Source organism: Mastacembelus armatus, chromosome 21 (genome assembly GCF_900324485.2).
Source record: "Mastacembelus armatus chromosome 21, fMasArm1.2, whole genome shotgun sequence".
Taxonomy (NCBI): domain Eukaryota; kingdom Metazoa; phylum Chordata; class Actinopteri; order Synbranchiformes; family Mastacembelidae; genus Mastacembelus; species Mastacembelus armatus.
In genome coordinates, this window is record NC_046653.1 from 19,314,099 (window position 1) to 19,333,498 (window position 19,400).

A 19,400-nucleotide genomic window follows, 5' to 3' on the forward strand; every position below is an offset into this window, starting at 1 on the left:
CACTTTTAGTCAGTAGGGGGAACTGTTGTAATGTAGATGCTCATCATCTCAGTGGGATGGAGCCAACAAACATTTAATGATGAGCTTCTTCTGTGTTGTATTATTTAAGAGATATGATACTGTATATTTGAACATGATGTCACACAGTGATATACAATAGTATGTCATTTGTGTATTGGTTTTTAAGAATTTTCTTAAATTTCTATGCTGATTTGTTCATGAACAGGCATCAAGCTAGAGTGTCGTTTATGACAGCAGATTTCATGTGGGTGTCTTCTGTATAAACTGTGTTTGCACTGTGTGTTTGTTTAAGTTGCTCAGATGTAAGTTTCCAAGTAACTGTTACCAAGGCTGCAGGAAAACACAGTCGCTTTTGACCTCAATGATTCAATAATTTCGAGTTTTTGTTAAATGTAATTACTGTACATTTTTTTGAATGTTCATTTCCTGAACTTCGACTCAAACAGAAAATCTGGTTACCGTCCAGAAATTAGTATGACTTTTTCATTTTCTCTCCAGGTTTGAGTAACAGTTTAAAACTCAGCTTGTATTCCAGTTCATTTTCAGCTTTGAACTGTGAGGAACGGTGTCTTCACAGAGCAGCTCATTTTATAGTCGCTCTCTTCACAGTCTCCTCACTAATTACCCCATCTCCATGCTTGTGTGCGTTTCTTTGTGTGGTACTTGCTAAACAAGCCCATCGTTTGAAACCATTCATTCATCTCCATGCGCTCCAGCTGCTGTCATGGCAACCATGTATGACTGGCAGAAAACAGACCGCCGTCTCTGAGCTCCAGTCAACCTGGACCGTTTTAAGCGTGAACATGCTCTTAGGCAGATGAAGAGTTGTGCTATTGACACACCGGGACAGCCAAAGACTGTGGGGGAAGAGCCTGAGACACCTGAGGGACTGGGTTTGTGGTCTTAAGGCTCTTCTGTGCAAAGTGATACATCATTAAAAATGTGTGATTCTTTTTCTTGTGGCTGTAGATGTAACTATGTTTAATGTTTTGTTTTTACAGGATGGCGATGGAGCATCGAGCATATCAACCCCTGCTTCCCACTGGAAACAAATATCTTCAGCAGAAATGGGACAAGGCTTCATACGATTTACACAGGAGAAAGGTTAGGGGCAACATATATTTGGCCTTTGGATTAATAGCTTTTCCTCCCATTTGTTATTACTATCTCAGATTCCTCATCTTGACCTCAGGTTTTTTATTTATTATTGCTGTCTACTGTATGAGTCAAAGTTGTATGTTTTGTTTATTTTCATCTCCCAGGTGAAGTCAGCTACACCAACAATAAACATGACTCCACCTCGAACTTATGGACACCTGGTTCTCAACATGAAGAAACAGAAGGTTTCTCTCATCTCTCATGCTTTCAACTCAAATCACTACATGTCCATAGGATGGCAGTAGATGTTTTACAACCAGTTTCAAATGTGAAAAGTAAATTCTAACTACAATTCAGCATAAAATAGAGTAAAATTTAATCTGCAGTGATCGAAATACAATAAAAACATATTGGAATGATTACAAACCTGTCTTTTCAGGCCTTCCCTCCCATGTTAATACATATTTTCTGACTTATGATATTTCATTGCATTAAGCTTGAAGAGGAGTGGACAATGAAAATTCAAAGGGAAAATGCCATCCTTATGGAGAAAATATCACATATAATGAAGACAGCTGGAGGAGTTGACAACAGGAATCACTATGACAGAAAAAGGTTAGTTAAAGTTTCACTTTGTATTCACAGTGGCAGAGCCATCAGAGTCAGGAAAGGTGCTTATTTAAAATCAAGCAGCAAGTTGTGGTGCCAAAAAACAGGGTGGCCCTTGAAGCAAAAAAGCACGCTGTACAGCTTCACTTTATTTTTTACTGTAGCCTTTGGAAGGAGAAGCGACAACTGGAGTTGCTCCGTATTACCAAGGAGAATCAGATGATCCTGTTCCGTCTGAGCCTGTGCAGGCCACACTATAATGTGAGGAGCTGGCATGAGGACTGGGTCAAAACTCTTAAGCTGATGGACAGCATTGCACGTTACCCACAAGGAACAGCAATTCAGCAAAAGGTTATTATTTATTTATACAATGAGCACAATCAATGCATTTTTCACAAAATATATACTGTGACATTAGAATTACAATCAAACACTAAACTATATTATTTTCTTTATTGTATACCATAATGAAGATTTCACTTTATGTGTCACTACTAGAAAGAAAAACCCAGCAAGAAGAGCACCAGTGCAACCACACTAGGCTCTGCAAGGAACAAAACAGAATGTGAAGAGAATGTAAAGACAAGAGAAACCAGCAAGAAAGAGGTTTCAGAAACAGAGACACAGCAGAACGCAAATGTACAACCTTTCCCTGAACCAAATGCACCAGAGAAATCCATCTCACCAGATACTCCTGAAAACTCTGGTTCCTCTGGCCCAGCTCTACTGACAACAGATAAATACCCTGATTCTGCTGAGACGTCCTTTGTTGCTGATGGATCCGAAATGTCCAGCACATAAACACACAAACAAGAAGCCATGAGCACGGAGGAAGGATAAAATGCCCTGTTGTATCAGTTATATTTGAAAATGTAGATTTATTTCAGGGCAGCTATGTGATCCTTAGTACTGGTTCAGACTAAAACAGACCAGCAGCAGTACTTTGTGTGGTTGTATAATTTAATGATCATAACACCTCACAAACAGAATACTAAATAACCCTTTGTAATACAACAACGTCAATGAATAAATAGAGTAACCAAATAAATGTGTATACATATTTTTTACAGATATAAAACTATTTCACAGCTACACTCAGGCAGTGCGAATAAGCCGCACTGCCTGAGTGTAGCAATGTGAGTTAAAGTGGAACCTTCCACCCAGTATGAGTTTCCTTACGGAACAATTTAGCAGAACAGTCGCTGCAGAGCGAAACCGCGGATTTGATTTTACGCAGCTAGCAAGCTAGCACGAATTAGCATTGAGTTTTTTATGTCCTTAAGAATGACCCACTTTTGATAGTCATAGCGTCAACTGTTAGAAAATCAAAATGAATCTCGACAGACTCAGAAAGCGAGTGCGGCAATACATTGACCAGGTAGGAATTGTCTCTTGTTTGTCTGTGTCGCTAGCTAACGCTAGCTAGCGAGGCGTCAATACAAACCTTCCTAGTTGAAGTTAAAACTGTCGCCGACGCAGCCAGACACACAACAACAGCAAAAACTAACGACTGCGCTTTGTTTGTGTTCACAGCAACAGTATCAGAGTGCTCTGTTTTGGGCCGACAAGATAGCGTCTCTTTCTCATGGTGAGTTCACGTTGTGACTGACGATAGCCAGCTCACTTACCAACCTGTCATCTGAACTTACAGCGACTTACTGGGGTTTTACAGCGGGGATATTACGGTCCTGTTCATGTTCTGGATGTTATTGTTTCATAGGAAACAAGTGGTGTTACCAGTAGCTTGTCAGCGATGACTGTGACTAACGACACATTATTACTGTGGTGTTGCTATTTTGTTACCACTTGTGGTTTTTTATTCAATTTGCACATCTGTTACTTTTGCACATAAGCAAATGTCGCACATTTATTTTGCACTACATTTGTCCATAGTCTATATTTCTGATTCTTCATTGTTATAGTTTCATTTCCTTGTGTACATAGTGCCTATACTTATTTATGCCTGTTATTGCTACCTATGTTTGACATTCACTGTGCACAGCAAAGAAAGATTTTCATTGTACAGGGAAACATGTTTTCCTGACTGTGCATATGGCAATAAACGCTTTGAAGCTTTGAACAAGCTGGGGACTGTGTGTGTGTTTTTGGCCAACAGAGGATCCCCAGGATATTTACTGGCTAGCTCAGTGCCTTTACTTGACCTCACAGTACCACAGAGCCTCCCATGCCCTCCGCTCACGAAAACTTGACAAGGTAAAAATCACACTTTATGTGGGACTGAGGATGTGTTTGTGTGGGTGCTTTGTGTAATGATTTGTCATGTGTTAACATCAATGAAACCGATCTGTAACGCTTGCTTTCTCCCACACAGTTGTATGGAGCTTGTCAGTATCTTGCTGCTAGGTGCCATGTGAGTAAGGTCAAATCACAGTTACTGTTTTAAACCCTCTTCTATATGGTAGTAGATTACAGGATGTCACGTAGTGGTCATGCTTTTATTTGTTTGTTTTTATTTAAGTATGCTGCCAAAGAGTTCCAGCAGGCCTTGGATATTCTGGATGCAGAGGAGCCAGCTAGTAAGAAGCTGCTGGACAGGAGCGGAAAGGAAGATATCGGGACGCCAGAGTCATCTAAGGACTGGGACATGTCCCCCGCCTCTGTAAGTCTCGGTCTGGGCAGCCACAGAATTGTATTGATTACAGTTTATGTGAGCACTCTGATTATCAGTTTTGGACTGTCTAATTTTTATTAGAAAACCTTGGAGGATCTAGTCTTAATACTCAGCATTGTTATGTAATGTTGCTTTGACACAGCCTGTCCAAAACGAATCCTCATTCAACTTTTTAAACTGTTTAATGTTGTTAAATGCAAACATATATCTGTGCTGTTACAATAAGAGTTCTTTTATTGTCTCAACCTTTAAGCCACGTGCAGTTCCAGTCCACGCTAACAATCTCTGCCATTCAAATTTTTAAGCTCACATTCTGATTTATAATATAGGGAAAAGCTAAGATTCTCAGTATCTTTCAATGCAGTGCCACATGTGCAATCCCTATAGAAAGTTTCTATTTTATTTTAGCTTTTTCAACATTTCCAACATTAGTAATGTTTCTTAAAGAAATTGCTACACATCGTACTTCTTTTCATTGTATATAACTGTTTTAAACTGTTCATACATGTATGTAACATATCGTATGTGTCAAAGATATGAGTTCTTTCACATTGCTACTTATGTTTTATGAATATTTTGGATAGAATATGTCATATTACATATGAATAATGTCCTTTAAATCTGACTTCTCCCCTCTTCGTTCTGTTCTCTTTCCTCCTCTTAAATATTTCAGATCAAAAGCTCCATCTGCCTCCTGCGGGGCAAGATCTATGATGCCATGGACAACAGACCATTGGCCACGTCCAGCTACAAAGAGGCCTTGAAACTGGATGTGTACTGCTTTGAAGCCTTTGACCTTTTAACATCCCACCACATGTTGACTGCTCAGGAAGGTGAGGCTGATCTGTGGTGATGATGTGCAATGATCTTCTAATTTTCTAGTGATATGTTCCTTTACTTATCATTTCAGTAACTTTTGTAATGGTGGCCTATTTCTAACACTACTCATTTTTCAATAGAGAAAGAATTTCTTGACTCCCTTCCTCTGAGTCAACAGTGCACTGAGGAAGAGGAGGAACTGTTACACTTCCTTTTTGAGAATAAGTTAAAGAAGGTAGGAAAGCTCTGCATTTAGTTTTTAAACTCTGTACCATAGACACAATGTTATTAGTCTGTTGTTAAACATGCTTTAAAACACAGGAATTAAACACACAATTGCTCTTGGTGTAAATATTCTTTTGTTAGATTTTTTAAAATTTGTTCACTGTCCTGCCTTATTCTTTAATTTGAGCTAAAAGAGAGAGAAAAAGCTATGCCCTTTCATTTGTATACAGTTAATATTAATTGAAAGGCAAATGTCAGTTTGATAATCTAATCTGTTTTTCATCACTCTTCTCTGTGTCTTTTTCATGCTCTTTCGTTTTTCCCACCTACTCCTACTTAAACCCTGCACCCACCTTGCATGCACCTGCATTAACACACACCATCTGTCTTCTTCTTCCTCCTTCTGCAGTATAACAAGCCCAGTGATTTGGTGGTGCCGGAGATGGTCAATGGTCTTCAGGACAACTTGGATGTAGTGGTGTCTCTTGCTGAGAGACATTATTATAACTGTGATTTCAAGATGTGCTATAAACTCACATCAATGTATGTATATTCAGTTTTCATCTTTGTTTGTTGATAATTTCTGCATGTTGAATTATTTTGCTAATAATTACAAAAAATATAAGAAGCCACATCATATACTGCAAAGTATATTCTGAATTGTGTGAATTATTTTAGATCACATGCTATGAAAATATAGTGTCAGTATGCAAAAGCTAGTGAAACCATTTAATACTGCTTTGTTTTTGTATTTCAGGGTGATGGTTAAAGACCCATTCCATGCCAACTGTTTACCTGTCCATATAGGAACTCTAGTGGAGCTTGGAAAAGCAAATGGTAAAATAAATATCTTACTGATGCATGCATTAGTTTGATTGCTTTACCTGTGCTTGGTTCAGTGGTTAAATTTTCTCTGGTTTCCTGCAGAATTGTTTTACCTCTCGCACAAGCTTGTCGACTTATATCCCAACAACCCAGTAAGTGTTGTGATTGTATCACCTTGCTCTGTTTATGCAATTTCCATTATTTTAGTACCTGATTAAAAATTTGTTACCAGGTATCCTGGTTTTCCGTCGGGTGCTACTACCTCATGGTTGGCCATAAAAACGAACATGCTCGGCGATATCTTAGGTATGTATTTGCAGATTCAAAAGGAAGTACATGTTTCATGCAACATTGTAGTCCATTTATATTGGGTTCAGTTGTACAAATTGGGTTGTATATCTGTTATAGCAAAGCCACCACCCTTGAGAGGACATATGGGCCTGCATGGATTGCCTATGGCCATTCATTTGCGGTGGAGAGTGAGCATGACCAAGCCATGGCTGCCTACTTCACAGCTGCCCAGCTGATGAAAGGGTAGGTACATGACTGACATGTCTTGGATTTCTCAACTCCATATATTTTCATAAATGTATTGTTATTGGTTTTATGAGAAAATCATTGAATGGTACTTCAGTAGATAAAAACTCATATCTTATATCTAATGTCTTTTGGACAGTTATAATTACGTGTGAGATTTTTTTATGCTGAGGAGGAGTTTCTGTAAGTACAACTATTAGTCAGTAGAGCTTCACAGTGACACTACTGTGACACACAAATTATACTTTGATTGTTTTGCTGGACACACTAATCAGAATGACATGTTAAAGCATTTACTATCTGTGATTGAAAAGTACTCTAGGTTAAATATGTCCCCCAGCCATACAGGCAGCTGTTGTTCAGCCTTATACTTATCTAATTATCAGTGCTGTTTGTAGTTTACAGATGAAACTAAATGTTGCTACTTCTGTCAATGTTTAGTTTGTCAGTTTGTCTTTCTGTTCAGGTGTCACTTACCAATGCTCTACATTGGCCTGGAGTACGGTCTGACCAACAACTCCAAGCTAGCAGAACGTTTCTTCAGCCAGGCTCTTAGTATTGCTCCAGAGGACCCATTTGTCATACACGAGGTGGCAGTGGTTGCTTTTCAAAATGGAGAGTGAGTCATGCAACAACAAACACAAAACACTTAGGACTCTATTTTGACAAAGGTAGTATAAATGTGTTTGGCAGCACAAACAGATGCTGGCACACAGTAGTGATATTTGTTAAAAATTGACTCAGAGGACTACTTCAAAATATGAACTGCATGTACCAGCCATATAACTGACTGTAGCTGTAAACTATTTTTATTGGAACTACTTTCTGGTGATTAAACAGCCCATGAGTCGTGTTGTCATCCAGTTGTGTGAAGTGTAATTTATCTATGTGCCACAAACAAAAATTCCATTCCCCTGTATTACACTGAAGTAGCAGCAAAAATCTCAGACAGATATCTCAAATACTTTGTCACATCATATTTAAAAACATTTGCAAAATGTGTGTTTTTTTTCTGTAACTCTGGTAGTGACTCTTTAGGGCCAGGAAAGTTTACAAGAAACGATGTACTGTGATCTATAACAACCAAATGTAGGAATGAGCTGGAACTGTAGCCACTGACTGATGAGGATGCACATATTGAAATGTGTTCTGTTATATAAAATATTAAGAAGTGCTGTTTTTTATTTCAGCTGGAAGACTGCAGAGCGGCTGTTTCTTGATGCCATGGAGAAGATCAAAGCCATAGGGAATGAGGTAAAAGCTCATTTATTTAATTGTTAAAATATATTATAGTGATGTATGCTATGAAAACATGACTGTGTCTGTAACAATGACTTATGTATGCTTTTTGCTACTTTCCTTTTTAAATTTAAGGTAACTGTGGACAAATGGGAGCCTTTACTGAATAACTTAGGTCATGTGTGTCGGAAACTTAAGTAAGTATTAGGTCGATTTTAATGTATAATTGTCTGTTCACTGACTTAGCCTCGAATAGCCACAGTATCTTGCACTTGCAGCTCTGCCTTTCTTCTAAATTACATCATGAATTTAGTGATTGTCGTTCAGTAAACACATATAGTAAAGAAAGAGAGGATGAGTTTTTCTCAAGTGAGTGATCAAAGAAGGTTGGAGTACACACTATAATTTGACTTTGTACATTATGTTTCATTCTGTAGAAAGTATGAGCAGGCTCTGGAATACCACCGTCAAGCACTGGTGTTAATCCCCCAGCATGCCTCCACCTACGCTGCCATAGGATATGTGCACAGCCTCATGGGCGACTTTGAGAGTGCCATCGACTACTTTCACACGGTAAAGTCATTTTCCTTCAGCTTTTGTGCATCTCATTCATTTTGGTGGCGAGTATCTGGTAAGAACCTTTCACAAAGTGGAGCGCTGAACGGTAGCTGTCACTAGAAACAAGCTAAAAAATATACTAGTGCTACAATAAAATTGAGGAATGGAGATAAAAACATATGTCTAACATATGTATTGATTTATATGTATTTTCTTTTTGCCAACACATACCTGTTTGGTTTTTTTTTTTCTTTAATAAAGACTTGGAATTGTTTTCTTTCTGTGACAGGCACTTGGACTAAAAAGGGATGATACCTTCTCTGTCACAATGCTTGGCCACTGTATTGAGATGTATATTGGTGACACAGATGCCTATATAGGTATGATATACTGCAGTTTTATTTTTGAAAAAACAGCAAAGATTTATTAGAATTGTATATCTTGGGTTTGCTAAATAGAGTATTTATTCATCAGTTCATCTGTTTCCACTAAGGCACAGACATTAATGACAAGGTGCGAGGTAACTTGAACACTCCAGCACTGATGAAGATGTTGAACACATCAGAGCCTGGTGACCTTCTGGCTACACCGAGATTAGAAGAAAGTAACGTCACATCCTTGGAAACGCCGCTGTCGAACCAAGACAAGATGATGCTTGAGGCGCCTCTCCGGCTCTCTTTAACCCTGGAGTGCGATATGTACGAGAGTGATGTGATGTTGGACACCCTGTCAGACACCAGCACGTGATCATGTGCACCGCTGTAGCAACAGGTTGTCATAGGTACACATATCCAAACCCAAGGACAACATTCAAACCAAAACCTTGGCACCTGCCCTCCACCAAAGGTTTCCTGTGGATTCCCTGTCTTGTGCATTAGATAAGCTTGTTTCTGTAAGTGGCAAAACAGACGATGCCATTGTGAACATTATGAACATGGGTAGAAGTGTGGATGAATTAGCACACAGCAAGTGCTGTACATTATAATTTTTGCACTTTCAGAGGGGAATTAACACTTGCCTTGGTTAAGTGGTCCAGTACTTGGTTTATCATTGGACCTTGGGTTAGTCCTGGAGACACTGCAAACATGTGAACCTGACACTTGTCTAAAGAGCAAACACAGATGCACACTTCACCTTCAAAGAGACTAGAGTGACATATTGATGCCTAAAGAAGGACTCTGTGTTGGTGAACCTGTGGATTTTCACCTTGAATAAAGAGCCAGCAAAATACAAGACACTTTGGTGAAAACAATTCTTAATGATTTCTACAATAAACCATGTGTTTATATTTAAAACATTCACCATATCTGTGTTCTTGGTTACTTGGTAGATTCTTTGAATCACAGAACAAATGTTATGGCAGTAAAGTTGCAGTACTTTTAATTTGGTTTTCTACCTACAAAGTACTTAACTCTATTTGTATGTTTTAAAATGATCTCCCCATTGCAGGTCAGGCTGACCAGCTTTAAACTAAAACAATGGCAATGTGCGAAGCTTTTAATGACAGTAGGAGACCTGACCTTTCTAAGGGGGGCCCACCTCACTCCAGTTACAAGTGCCATGCTGTGTGCACAGTTCTGTGTAAACCATCAGGTTTAACAAAAACATTCTCAGAAAATGAAGAGGAGTTATCCTGCTGGGAGTGGAAAAAGAAAAAAACAGGAAGAGGAAGAAAACAGATAACAGAGAAAATATATAATATATTATATAGATGTATTAGTAAATACCTACAACTTCTACACACAGGGAGGACATGGAAATATGGAATACTGACAGACCCCAGGTTCAAACTGGATTCAAACCCAGAACCTTCTTGTTGAGAGCAAACAGTGTTTGCAAACGGTGTCACCCAGTCTAACCAGAACAGATCTTTCTAGATTTATCCTTAAACTCCTTTTCGGGTCAGTTACAGGTCTAGATTCTCGTTAATCCAGTTCATGTATTTCTGTGTAAACTGACAGATACAGGTGTTACCTATGAAGAAACTCTTATGGCGGTAAAGATACATTTCTTACATGGGCTTATGTCCTGTAAAGATATAAGTTAAGACTCTGTGTTCATGCTGTGAAGAGATAGTTATGCATACCCTACTCAAAAAGCATAGCCTCATACAACATTGTCCCAAATGTACAGTACATGTATAATATTGATTATATAGATTGTTATATGAAAATATTAAATATTTTCAGCTGTTTTTTTTTCCCCAGTCTGAGTCAGACCCAAATATTTCATTGATTTGCCTCAGTTAACTATATTTTTCACATTTCTTGTGACATTATTTTAAAATTTAGGATATTGCTGCATATGGTCACATATATTTCTACACGTAATACAAACTGATTTAAAGCAAATAAAAAATACATTTCCTAATGTAATTAAATATACTCAGCATTTTACGTTTCTATGAGGTCTGGACGATTATAGCAGTGGATCTTCGTCATATTTTGCCTATTTTGATGCACATATACAGCCACATTAAATGAATATGTGCAGCAAATGTAAAAAATAAATTTAAAAAAATAGGCCTAAATAAAAAAAATTTAAAAATGAAATTTTTCAATTTCACTTTCTCTTCACCCTCATCTGCGCTGGTTCTCCCACGTTTAAACCTTTTCCGATCCTTTAAATGCATTAATAATGTGATTATAGGTGCCCATGAGGAAATGACCTATAAAGACCAGTGAGCCAATCACCAGTCAGGAGCTTGTGGAGTGGGCGTGGCCGTCGATCACAGCCTTTTAAATTCTGAGCGGCAGCTTGTCCAGGTGTTTGCTGAGCCGTCACAGACTCTTACCAAGCGGTTAAAACAACGTTATTCACCTGAATGCAGCGCTGGTCTGCAGGAAGACTGACCCACAGAGTCTCTCAAAGAAAGATGAGGTGCCGAGCATTTCCGTCAGGACTGCACACTTTGTTTGTGTGGTCCTTCTGTCGTGTTTTAACGCATCGTCTTATACCTGAACAGGTGCGTTACTCCCACACACGCACAACAGGCCGTGTAGGCGTGGCTGCATGGCGGAACAGAGGTCCACGACCTATGGGCTTAAAAGCAAATCTGCTTCCTGGAAGTCGGACGAACATCAGACACGGCGTCGATTACGTCTGGATACGTAAGATCCCAGTAAACTGATGTGGAAAGGTGGGTGACGGTTAGTCACGTGTCAGTTAATACCTGTGGCGGGACACAGTTTGACCATGAAGTCAGTGAGTTACTGCAGAGAAAGAAGATGTTGGTGCACAGGGTGTTTCAGATGTGCCACAGACAGCTGCTGTCCTGGTTTAGGTTCCTGTAGGTGCAGCCCACCATAAGGGCTGGATGAGGCAGGAGTAGAAATGTGAGCCTGTGCATATTAATACAGGCACCTTGTTATGTCACTGATATTGCAGCCACCCGTGACTGACATGTGACTAGTGGTTTGGCCTTTTTGCTAAATTTAGAGCAGATCCCTTTATGTTGCCTCACAGGTGTTTGAAAACAGGAACATGAGAGAAACATAAGTCAGACTGTGGTTTTTCTTTTTAAAATGGCTGCAGCACAGTGGTCGTTTGTTTTCTATAAATCTGTGATGACCAGTGTTTAATTCTGACATCTGTTTTATAACCAATGTGCTGAGGAGTCTGGTTACTAATGTCTGACCATCTCCATGCTCCTCAGCTAGTTGACTATAGATTCACATACACAGCTTAAGGGTAACTAGTTAAGAACGTGATGGTCCTGGGTTTGGTTCTGTCTGTCCCATATTGTTTTGAGACAGGCTCTAAACCCTTTTCCTTGTCTCATACTGTGACTATAGCTTATTTTTTCTGTTTGGGCTTTGATCTTTTTTTAAACCTTTGAGTGATTAATGGCTTGAATGAAGTGAAACATCACTTTAGTCAAGATTTGATTGATTGTGTTGTTGTTAGTTAATTGTCTTGTGATTATTCAGCCCATGGATAATGTTCTAAGAGAACATTTATAATCCGTCTGCAGTACCTGTACTGACATTTTTAAAAGCGTAAATTTGTGAATTCTTGAAGTTGCTTGACTGCCTCCATCAGTAAATGAAGAGATCAGGAAGGTATTGGAATTTATCACATTAACTGGGATTCTCCAAAACAGGAGCCGCTTTATTTTGTAGCTTTAACTGTAGTTGTTCTGTTGATCATCACCACCCAAATTTAGATACAAATATAATGTTGGTTGCACCTCAGAGTTCAGTCTGGGTCGTCTCTCTGCCAAGTTACGTGGCTACGTCAGGGATATGTCGGGCGGTTTCATACTTACGTCTCGGTCGACGTGGTACCAGCCAGGCCTGTTCCTGTTGTTGGGAGGCAGCGAGATGATTCAGACGACTCTACTGAAGCTGCTGGACAGTGTTTGATTGTATTTAAGTCTTCTGTTTAGTGATGACAGCAATGACTGAAGAACTGATTAGTGCTAAATGTACCAGTTCAATATTTGACACAGTAACATTAGAGTGTGGGCTGAACTTCAGTTAACAGGTGCTGTTATTGAACATGGTTTGCTAATGTGGACCGTGTCTGTATTAGATGAATATTGTCAAAGACATTGAAGGTGTAAACATCATTTATATTGGCTCGTTACTGTGTGACATCATGTATGTAGGAGTTGAAAAGGTGAACAGAGCATGTCCTATAATTAGTCAATGTTACATTAATCACGCTGTTAAATGTTTATCCTTTTTTCTCTTCAATAAAATGGTGATTTAGTTTAATAAATTTGCTTTCAAAGGTGAGTGTATTTTTGTATTCATTTCTCTCCAAGTGTCAGACCGAGCTCCCTGACTTGACTATAGAGCCTCCACTGTAAATGATGTATTGCCTGTGTGCAGCGGTCTGGAGCGCAGACCTTCCTCTTAAATGTCATATTCCGGTTCAGGGGAGGAGTGAGGTCTCCCCGCCTCAAATTAAAACACGGAGCTCCTCTCCATCGTTTCTCTGCCGCTCCCAGGCCACTTCCAGCCTTTCCATCCTTCTTTACCCTCCGGGACCGTTTTTCTCCATGGAGAGCGGCTGTAGAAGCCCCGGGAGACATGGGCTGCACTCCGTCTAAGTCTGCCGTCATCTACACACAGGACAGGGTCTGTCGGGACCTGGACACCTGCTCCACTTTTGTTCCCAGCCTCAGGAGGTCAACACCGGAGGGACCTCAGCTGTGTGGGGAGACCAGCAGGCAAACTTTCCTCAGCGGTGAGTAAACAGTTACGTCTTCATGGATTCAGATCGATGGTTTTTTAATATCTCATACCTGTATGAGTGTGTTTGGGTGGAGCAGGTTCATTTTATTTTAACAAGGTCAGAATGAGACTGATTAAAACCAGATCTGTGCACCGTTCTGAGTATTTCCATTCACTCCCCAGTTCCCTGCCGAGATGTCCACGGGCGGTCCGTGAGCCAGTCGTCCCGTGCGGGCGGCGTCACACCCGGCGGCTCCTCCTGTGTGGACCAGTGCAGCATGAAGCCACCCAGCCGGACTCCGGACCGGCACCTGGAAACCGAGGACTGCGGGACCACGTAACCTGCTCCAGTGTGCATTTTGGGTGGAGCCACGACTGTTTAATACCTGACTGCTTTAATGTAAAACTGTAGTACGTTATGGGAGAGGATACACTGCAGCTGTGTACTCCTAATACACACACACACTCCAAATAAACTACTCATCTCTGATTTAGGCTCTTTGAAATACAGCGGGGCGATGATTTAGTGATGTTTTAAAGTCTTCTATGCGTCACAGTTTGTACATTTTGTTTAAAATACAAATATTTGCAAAATGTTTTAAATGGTGGTTTATAGTAATTTGCATTACACTGTGGTTAAATGCAAATTTAAGATACTTCTACTCTGCTTGTTTCCACTTTCTCATAAGAAAACCTACTTTAAGACTCCTGTTCCACCACAACTCAGGACAAACATTTATCTTACAGATTCATATGATAATACAAAGTAAATCATGTTCACGTTAATACGGTTTGATCCCCAGGGGGAAACATTCAGCGTTTGTCTTTTCCTATAAGAACTCATTACAATGTGCCATACTTTTCTAATATGATGTAATTTACACATTAATGCGCCGTTAATTGACTAAATCTTTTCATTTTGTTCCAAGAGTTAAACAAATGCCCCACGGTCAGAATTCAGCAGAAAAGCAAAGGCACAGCTTTGTTTTTAATGCAGTACCGTGACAGATGAAAGCCAGAAATCATATCTGCTCATAACCGCATGCACAGGTTTTCTTAATCTCTCTCGCGATGTTACGGTAGTCTCGCGAGTACAGACTGACAACGGGCTTTGAGAGGGAGATGGAGAGAAATGAGGTCTGAAAAGGACCAAATGACTGCGGGCAAGGACAAAAGCGTCGTAGAGATACAGTTTAGGGATATTCCGAGAGAGCAAGAAAACATTCCTGGTAACCCCAAGCAGAAAGAAGAGAAGAAAGAGGTTTTTACGAAGGTACGGAGCCGCGTACTTGCGATGTGTCGCATTGTTTACGCTGCGTGGAAAACAGACATGGAGGCGGGAGCGTTTCAGCACCGCGGACAGCGACTGTAGCCGCGTCAGTGTCCTGAATTTATTTGATATGACAGATGATTCGGTTTTTAAACGACGTTTGCAGTTGTTTAAGGCCATGTATTACACAGTGGTTACTAAATATGATCAAAAGTGAGTCTAATAGAGTCCATGTTTCTGCGTCGTTTCTGGTTTCAAACATGCCCTGCATGTGCGGAGTGTCATGTGATTCCTAATAATGCTGCGTCTTTTTTTAATGGTTTCAATTAAACCATGTGTTGTTCTTCTAATGGGGTAACTCACAGATGACGTAATCCTGTCCCAAGTTTAACGAGGTGCCATTGAAATGTTTGTCTGGTTAATTTAGATGTTACACAAACACACTGTGTTATTTGAGTCACATTAAGGGATTCATGAGAAACATGAGAACATGAGAAAAAAAGAGGAATGAGGCCAAAATGTCAGGACTTCAATTTGTGGCTTATATTTCTCATATTGTGCAGCTCAGTACTGTCTCTCCCCACAACCGTCCTGGCAGGTAAACGCTATTGTCCTTCAAGCATTCTGTTAAAACTGAAATATACTGCCTGAAGCCCACAGCCATGCAAGTCAGAGGTCACTGTTAGGGTTGTTCTTGTTTTTTAGGCTCCCAGAGAGCTCCAGACGACAATATTTATATTTTCTCAGACCATGTATTTCAGTTGATGATAAAAGTCTGTTACCTGATTTATACACCAGGTAACCCTGATTGTTCCTGTGCAGATGGTAATTGAGATATTTAAAAAGAGCTTTCTTCTATCTAATTTGAGTTACGGTCAAATCATGAAAGAACAACATTTAAATAACGTGGTGGCTAAAAGCAGAACCATCCTCCTTGCAGAAATATGTAATTACATCCCCCACTTGCTGGACAGGAGATAAATAAGTAAATGATTCATTACAGGTGGTGATCCGAAGGCTTCCACCGAACCTGTCGAAGGAGCAACTAGAAGAGCAGCTCAGTCCACTGCCATCTTATGACTATTTTGAGTTCTTCCCTGCAGATCAAAGGTATGGTTTATCTGCTTTTGACCTTATGATGCATTACCCTTTCCCTCTTATGAAACTCTTTGTGACTGCTGCTTCTTTCTTTTTGTCTGCCTCCACAGTCTTTATCCTCACCTGTTCTCCCGAGCATATATCAATTTTAAAAACCCCGAAGATATCCTGCTGTTCAGAGACCGGTTTGATGGCTACGTCTTCATTGACAACAAGGGTATTTCTTCGTTTTGTTTAGTTTTACTTTGTTTCCAGTATGGTGCCATGAAGGTGAACAAACAGCGCAACCTCTTCTCTTATATTAAATGCAAACAAAAACATGTTTGCTTTACAGGAACAAGCTGAATTTTATGAACATAGAGGTGGCTGTTTGATAGCTGGTGTGTGTTTTACTTCAATAATCACTCAGGCCAAGAGTATCCTGCGGTGGTAGAGTTCGCTCCCTTCCAGAAAATTTCAAAGAAGAAGCTAAAAAAGAAAGATGCCAAAGCTGGGAGCATTGAAGACGGTACTGAAATACTCAGCTTGAGCTATCATTGCAATACCACATGACGTAGAATACATGTAGTATTTTTGATGTCCAAACATATTTTCCTGTGATTTGTATTCATCTTTGCCCTGAAACCCTATCAGACCCAGAATATAAGCGGTTTTTGGAAAATTACTCCTGTGATGAGGAGAAGTCTGTGGCCAATCCTGAAACTTTGCTGGGGGAGATAGAAGCTAAGACCAGAGAGCTTATAGGTACAGTACTGTATGTAGGTGAAACATCTTCATTTTCAAGATTCAGATGCATATAAGTGATTTAATATCTGATTGCTTCTTTCTGCTTTTCCTTTCTCTCTCGATTTTAGCCAAGCGAACAACACCCCTGTTGGAATACATCAAAAATAAGAAAATTGAGAAACAAGTAAGACACAAAAAAGAAAATAAATGATATTAACCACACATTACTTTTAAAATTGAGAAGCTAATTGTTACTGTATGTGCAACACTTTTTGCACAGAGAATAAGAGAGGAAAAGAGAGAGGAGAGGAGAAGAAGAGAGCTTGAAAAGAAAAGGCTCAGGGAGGAGGAAAAGCGAAAGCGTCGAGAGGAGGAGAGACGCAAACGCAAAGAGGCAGAGAAGCAGAAGAAATTGTCTGATAAAGACATCAAAATCAAGGTAACTAGGTGGAAAAAAATAGTTTTTATACATTTAGGTACAAAAGCATAGAGTTATAGAGCTTTCTTGTGTTTGTGTATTTAGCTCCTGAAGAAGAGTGACAGAGATGACAAAGTGGATTCAGACCGAATAAAGGACAAAAGTGACACTGGGGAGACAGACAGAGGAAAATGGGAGAAAGCTGGAGGACAAATTAAGTCAAAGGATCCTAAAGAAAAGTAAGGATTGTGAAATCCATCCATCCATTATCTATATTATCTATACTACTATATCTTATTCCTTAACCAGAGTCACGGGGGTATTGTGAAATCTTTCACAGTAACTTGGCACTTTTCTGTTTCAGTCGTCAGTAGGTTTTGGTATATACAGGGTCAACAAGTCACTAGTGATCCCAATTTTAGAAAAAAACTTTTTTACTGCAAAAAAAAAAAAAAAAAAAATACAAGGAGTCTTCATAATAGCAACTATCCCATTGTAAATATTGTCTAATGCCTCTGTAATCTGCTCTCTACCCACTAGGGGTCAGCCCGACAGTGACAAGGAGCAGAGAGAGCAGCATGGCCGCAGGCAGAGAGAGAAAGATCATCGTGGAAAAGATGAAGAACGGAAACGACAGCGACACCATTATGAGTTTGACAAGTTTATGCGCCGCAAAGATGAGACCAAATGGGGGAAGGGCTACAGCCAGGACCGAGCCAAGAAAGAGGGGCACCATCATGGTTACACTTACTGTCCTGACAGTGGAGACAAACTAGGAAAGGATGACAGGGAGGACCTGGGTAATAGGAAGGAACGCCTCCGAAACAAGGTGAGCGAGAAGGTGAGCATGAGATGGGGGGGTAGGTCACGACTAATTGCTTTGTTAATATTAGACTGACTGTTGATTGACATGTACTTCTGTTGTGTATTTGGTAATTACCAGCTCTGAGAGTTTTTCTCAGTGTATTCACATCATGAGTATGGATATTCAGATTGGTGCTGCATGTGTCTCCCATGTCCTCGCTCTCCTGTCCCTGCAGGACCGTCCAGCCATGCAGCTCTATCAGCCAGGTGCACGCAACCGCAAACGAATGAGCTCAGCAGGCAAAGGCTATGACTGCATCCCTGTGGGCCACTCACCTGAACCTGGAACAGAGCACTGTTATGAGGTTGTCACCATGGCGACAGGGCTGGACAAGGGGTTTGAGAAAAGCAAAGATGAGCAGTGAGCAGTGTGGATGTTCAGAGGAAATGCAAATAAGTCATTCATCTCAGCTCAGTGGTGATAGGATTGCAGAAATCACTTCAAAAGCTACATCCGCTAATGGTGTAAAGGTGTAATAACAGAGTGTTAAATGTTGATCTAGATTTTGTTTTGCTGGAGCATGAACATGCTAAAGAGTTAACAACAAACAAACTTATACATATTGAGCACAGTGGCAAACAATAGTAAGTCCCTTTGTGATAGTCCAAGTTAATTTTCTGAGTTATTTTGGTACATGTAATGCCACGCAGTCAAAGTAAAGATGCACAGGTGGATATTTTTGTCTCATGTTTTGAAATTGCTTCCTGCTAGGTAGTTTTAGTTTCATCAAAGCTCTCTCACTTGAGGGAGCCCAATGCCTTTTTTTTTTTTTTTTGAAGCAGTTCTTTTCATCACATTTTGCTGTTGAAACCACCAACCAGTTACTAAACGTTTCTAGACTCTGCCTGGATGTTTTTAATGATCCTATAGATTTTATTCAAATAAAATATAATGTAAGTTGAGCTTACTGACAATGGATATAGAAAAGTTTACAGCAGAAATTCTGTGTGTAACTTTGTGTGTTTGTTGCAAAGTTGTGTGTTTGAGCGAAAGAGATTTTATTGACTAAGAGGACAGTGTCAATATGTTTTACTGCTTTTTCCTCATTTTTGTGTTATTGCAGTTGGTCCATATTATTCTAAAGTGTCATACAACCGAGAGCTCTTTGCAAGTAAAGCTTAGTGGACGATTACCTGTGAGCCAGGAAGAACACATTCTCTACATTTCTATAAACTATTTCATATAAATAAAATGTCAAATTGACACCAATAGGAACAATTCATTTTTCTATCCTGTGTGCATGGTTTTCTATTAATTCTGCCAATCAAATTAAATGAAAA

General features: G+C 39.8%; 3 protein-coding genes across 4 annotated transcripts; all 3 read left to right on the plus strand.

The window, feature by feature from the left end:
* Positions 1-773: 773 nt before the first annotated feature.
* On the plus strand, positions 774-2,724 carry cfap97d2 (CFAP97 domain containing 2). The gene is made up of 6 exons (XM_026296028.1): positions 774-914; positions 1,023-1,125; positions 1,284-1,364; positions 1,616-1,734; positions 1,893-2,079; positions 2,227-2,724. The coding sequence occupies exons 2-6, from the start codon at positions 1,024-1,026 to the stop codon at positions 2,527-2,529; spliced, it is 792 nt and encodes a 263-aa protein (XP_026151813.1). The 5' UTR covers positions 774-914; position 1,023; the 3' UTR covers positions 2,530-2,724.
* Positions 2,725-2,908: 184 nt separating this feature from the next.
* On the plus strand, positions 2,909-10,767 carry cdc16 (cell division cycle 16 homolog (S. cerevisiae)). Its single transcript, XM_026296373.2, has 18 exons — positions 2,909-3,106; positions 3,262-3,316; positions 3,845-3,942; positions 4,061-4,099; positions 4,208-4,348; positions 5,034-5,193; positions 5,320-5,414; positions 5,814-5,947; positions 6,162-6,241; positions 6,332-6,381; positions 6,462-6,535; positions 6,638-6,763; positions 7,233-7,385; positions 7,957-8,020; positions 8,141-8,202; positions 8,443-8,578; positions 8,853-8,943; positions 9,057-10,767. Exons 1-18 carry the CDS (start codon positions 3,059-3,061, stop codon positions 9,308-9,310), a joined length of 1,860 nt encoding a protein of 619 aa, XP_026152158.1. The 5' UTR covers positions 2,909-3,058; the 3' UTR covers positions 9,311-10,767.
* A 4,087-nt stretch (positions 10,768-14,854) lies between these two features.
* Positions 14,855-18,794, plus strand: upf3a (UPF3A regulator of nonsense mediated mRNA decay). Of its 2 annotated transcripts, none has more exons than XM_026295750.1 (10): positions 14,855-15,016; positions 16,017-16,123; positions 16,222-16,328; positions 16,521-16,619; positions 16,745-16,855; positions 16,966-17,021; positions 17,118-17,276; positions 17,361-17,494; positions 17,796-18,096; positions 18,296-18,794. In XM_026295750.1, the coding sequence occupies exons 1-10, from the start codon at positions 14,876-14,878 to the stop codon at positions 18,482-18,484; spliced, it is 1,404 nt and encodes a 467-aa protein (XP_026151535.1). In that variant the 5' UTR covers positions 14,855-14,875; the 3' UTR covers positions 18,485-18,794. The 2 variants fall into 2 exon arrangements, with proteins under 2 accessions (XP_026151535.1, XP_026151537.1); XM_026295752.1 differs by having other exon boundaries at positions 17,796-18,084.
* Positions 18,795-19,400: the final 606 nt, after the last annotated feature.

Bases quoted from the DNA above. Each gene is read 5' to 3' on its own strand.
- cdc16 (XM_026296373.2), top strand. From the start codon at position 3,059: ATGAATCTCGACAGACTCAGAAAGCGAGTGCGGCAATACATTGACCAG. The intron at 5,948-6,161 runs GTATGTATATTC...TTTGTATTTCAG, and splicing joins TGCTATAAACTCACATCAAT to GGTGATGGTTAAAGACCCAT. The intron at 6,764-7,232 runs GTAGGTACATGA...CTTTCTGTTCAG, and splicing joins GCTGCCCAGCTGATGAAAGG to GTGTCACTTACCAATGCTCT.
- cfap97d2 (XM_026296028.1), top strand. From the start codon at position 1,024: ATGGCGATGGAGCATCGAGCATATCAACCCCTGCTTCCCACTGGAAAC. The intron at 1,365-1,615 runs GTTTCTCTCATC...CATTGCATTAAG, and splicing joins TCAACATGAAGAAACAGAAG to CTTGAAGAGGAGTGGACAAT. The intron at 2,080-2,226 runs GTTATTATTTAT...TGTCACTACTAG, and splicing joins GAACAGCAATTCAGCAAAAG to AAAGAAAAACCCAGCAAGAA.
- upf3a (XM_026295750.1), top strand. From the start codon at position 14,876: ATGAGGTCTGAAAAGGACCAAATGACTGCGGGCAAGGACAAAAGCGTC. The intron at 16,856-16,965 runs GTACAGTACTGT...TCTCGATTTTAG, and splicing joins TAAGACCAGAGAGCTTATAG to CCAAGCGAACAACACCCCTG. The intron at 17,022-17,117 runs GTAAGACACAAA...CTTTTTGCACAG, and splicing joins ATAAGAAAATTGAGAAACAA to AGAATAAGAGAGGAAAAGAG.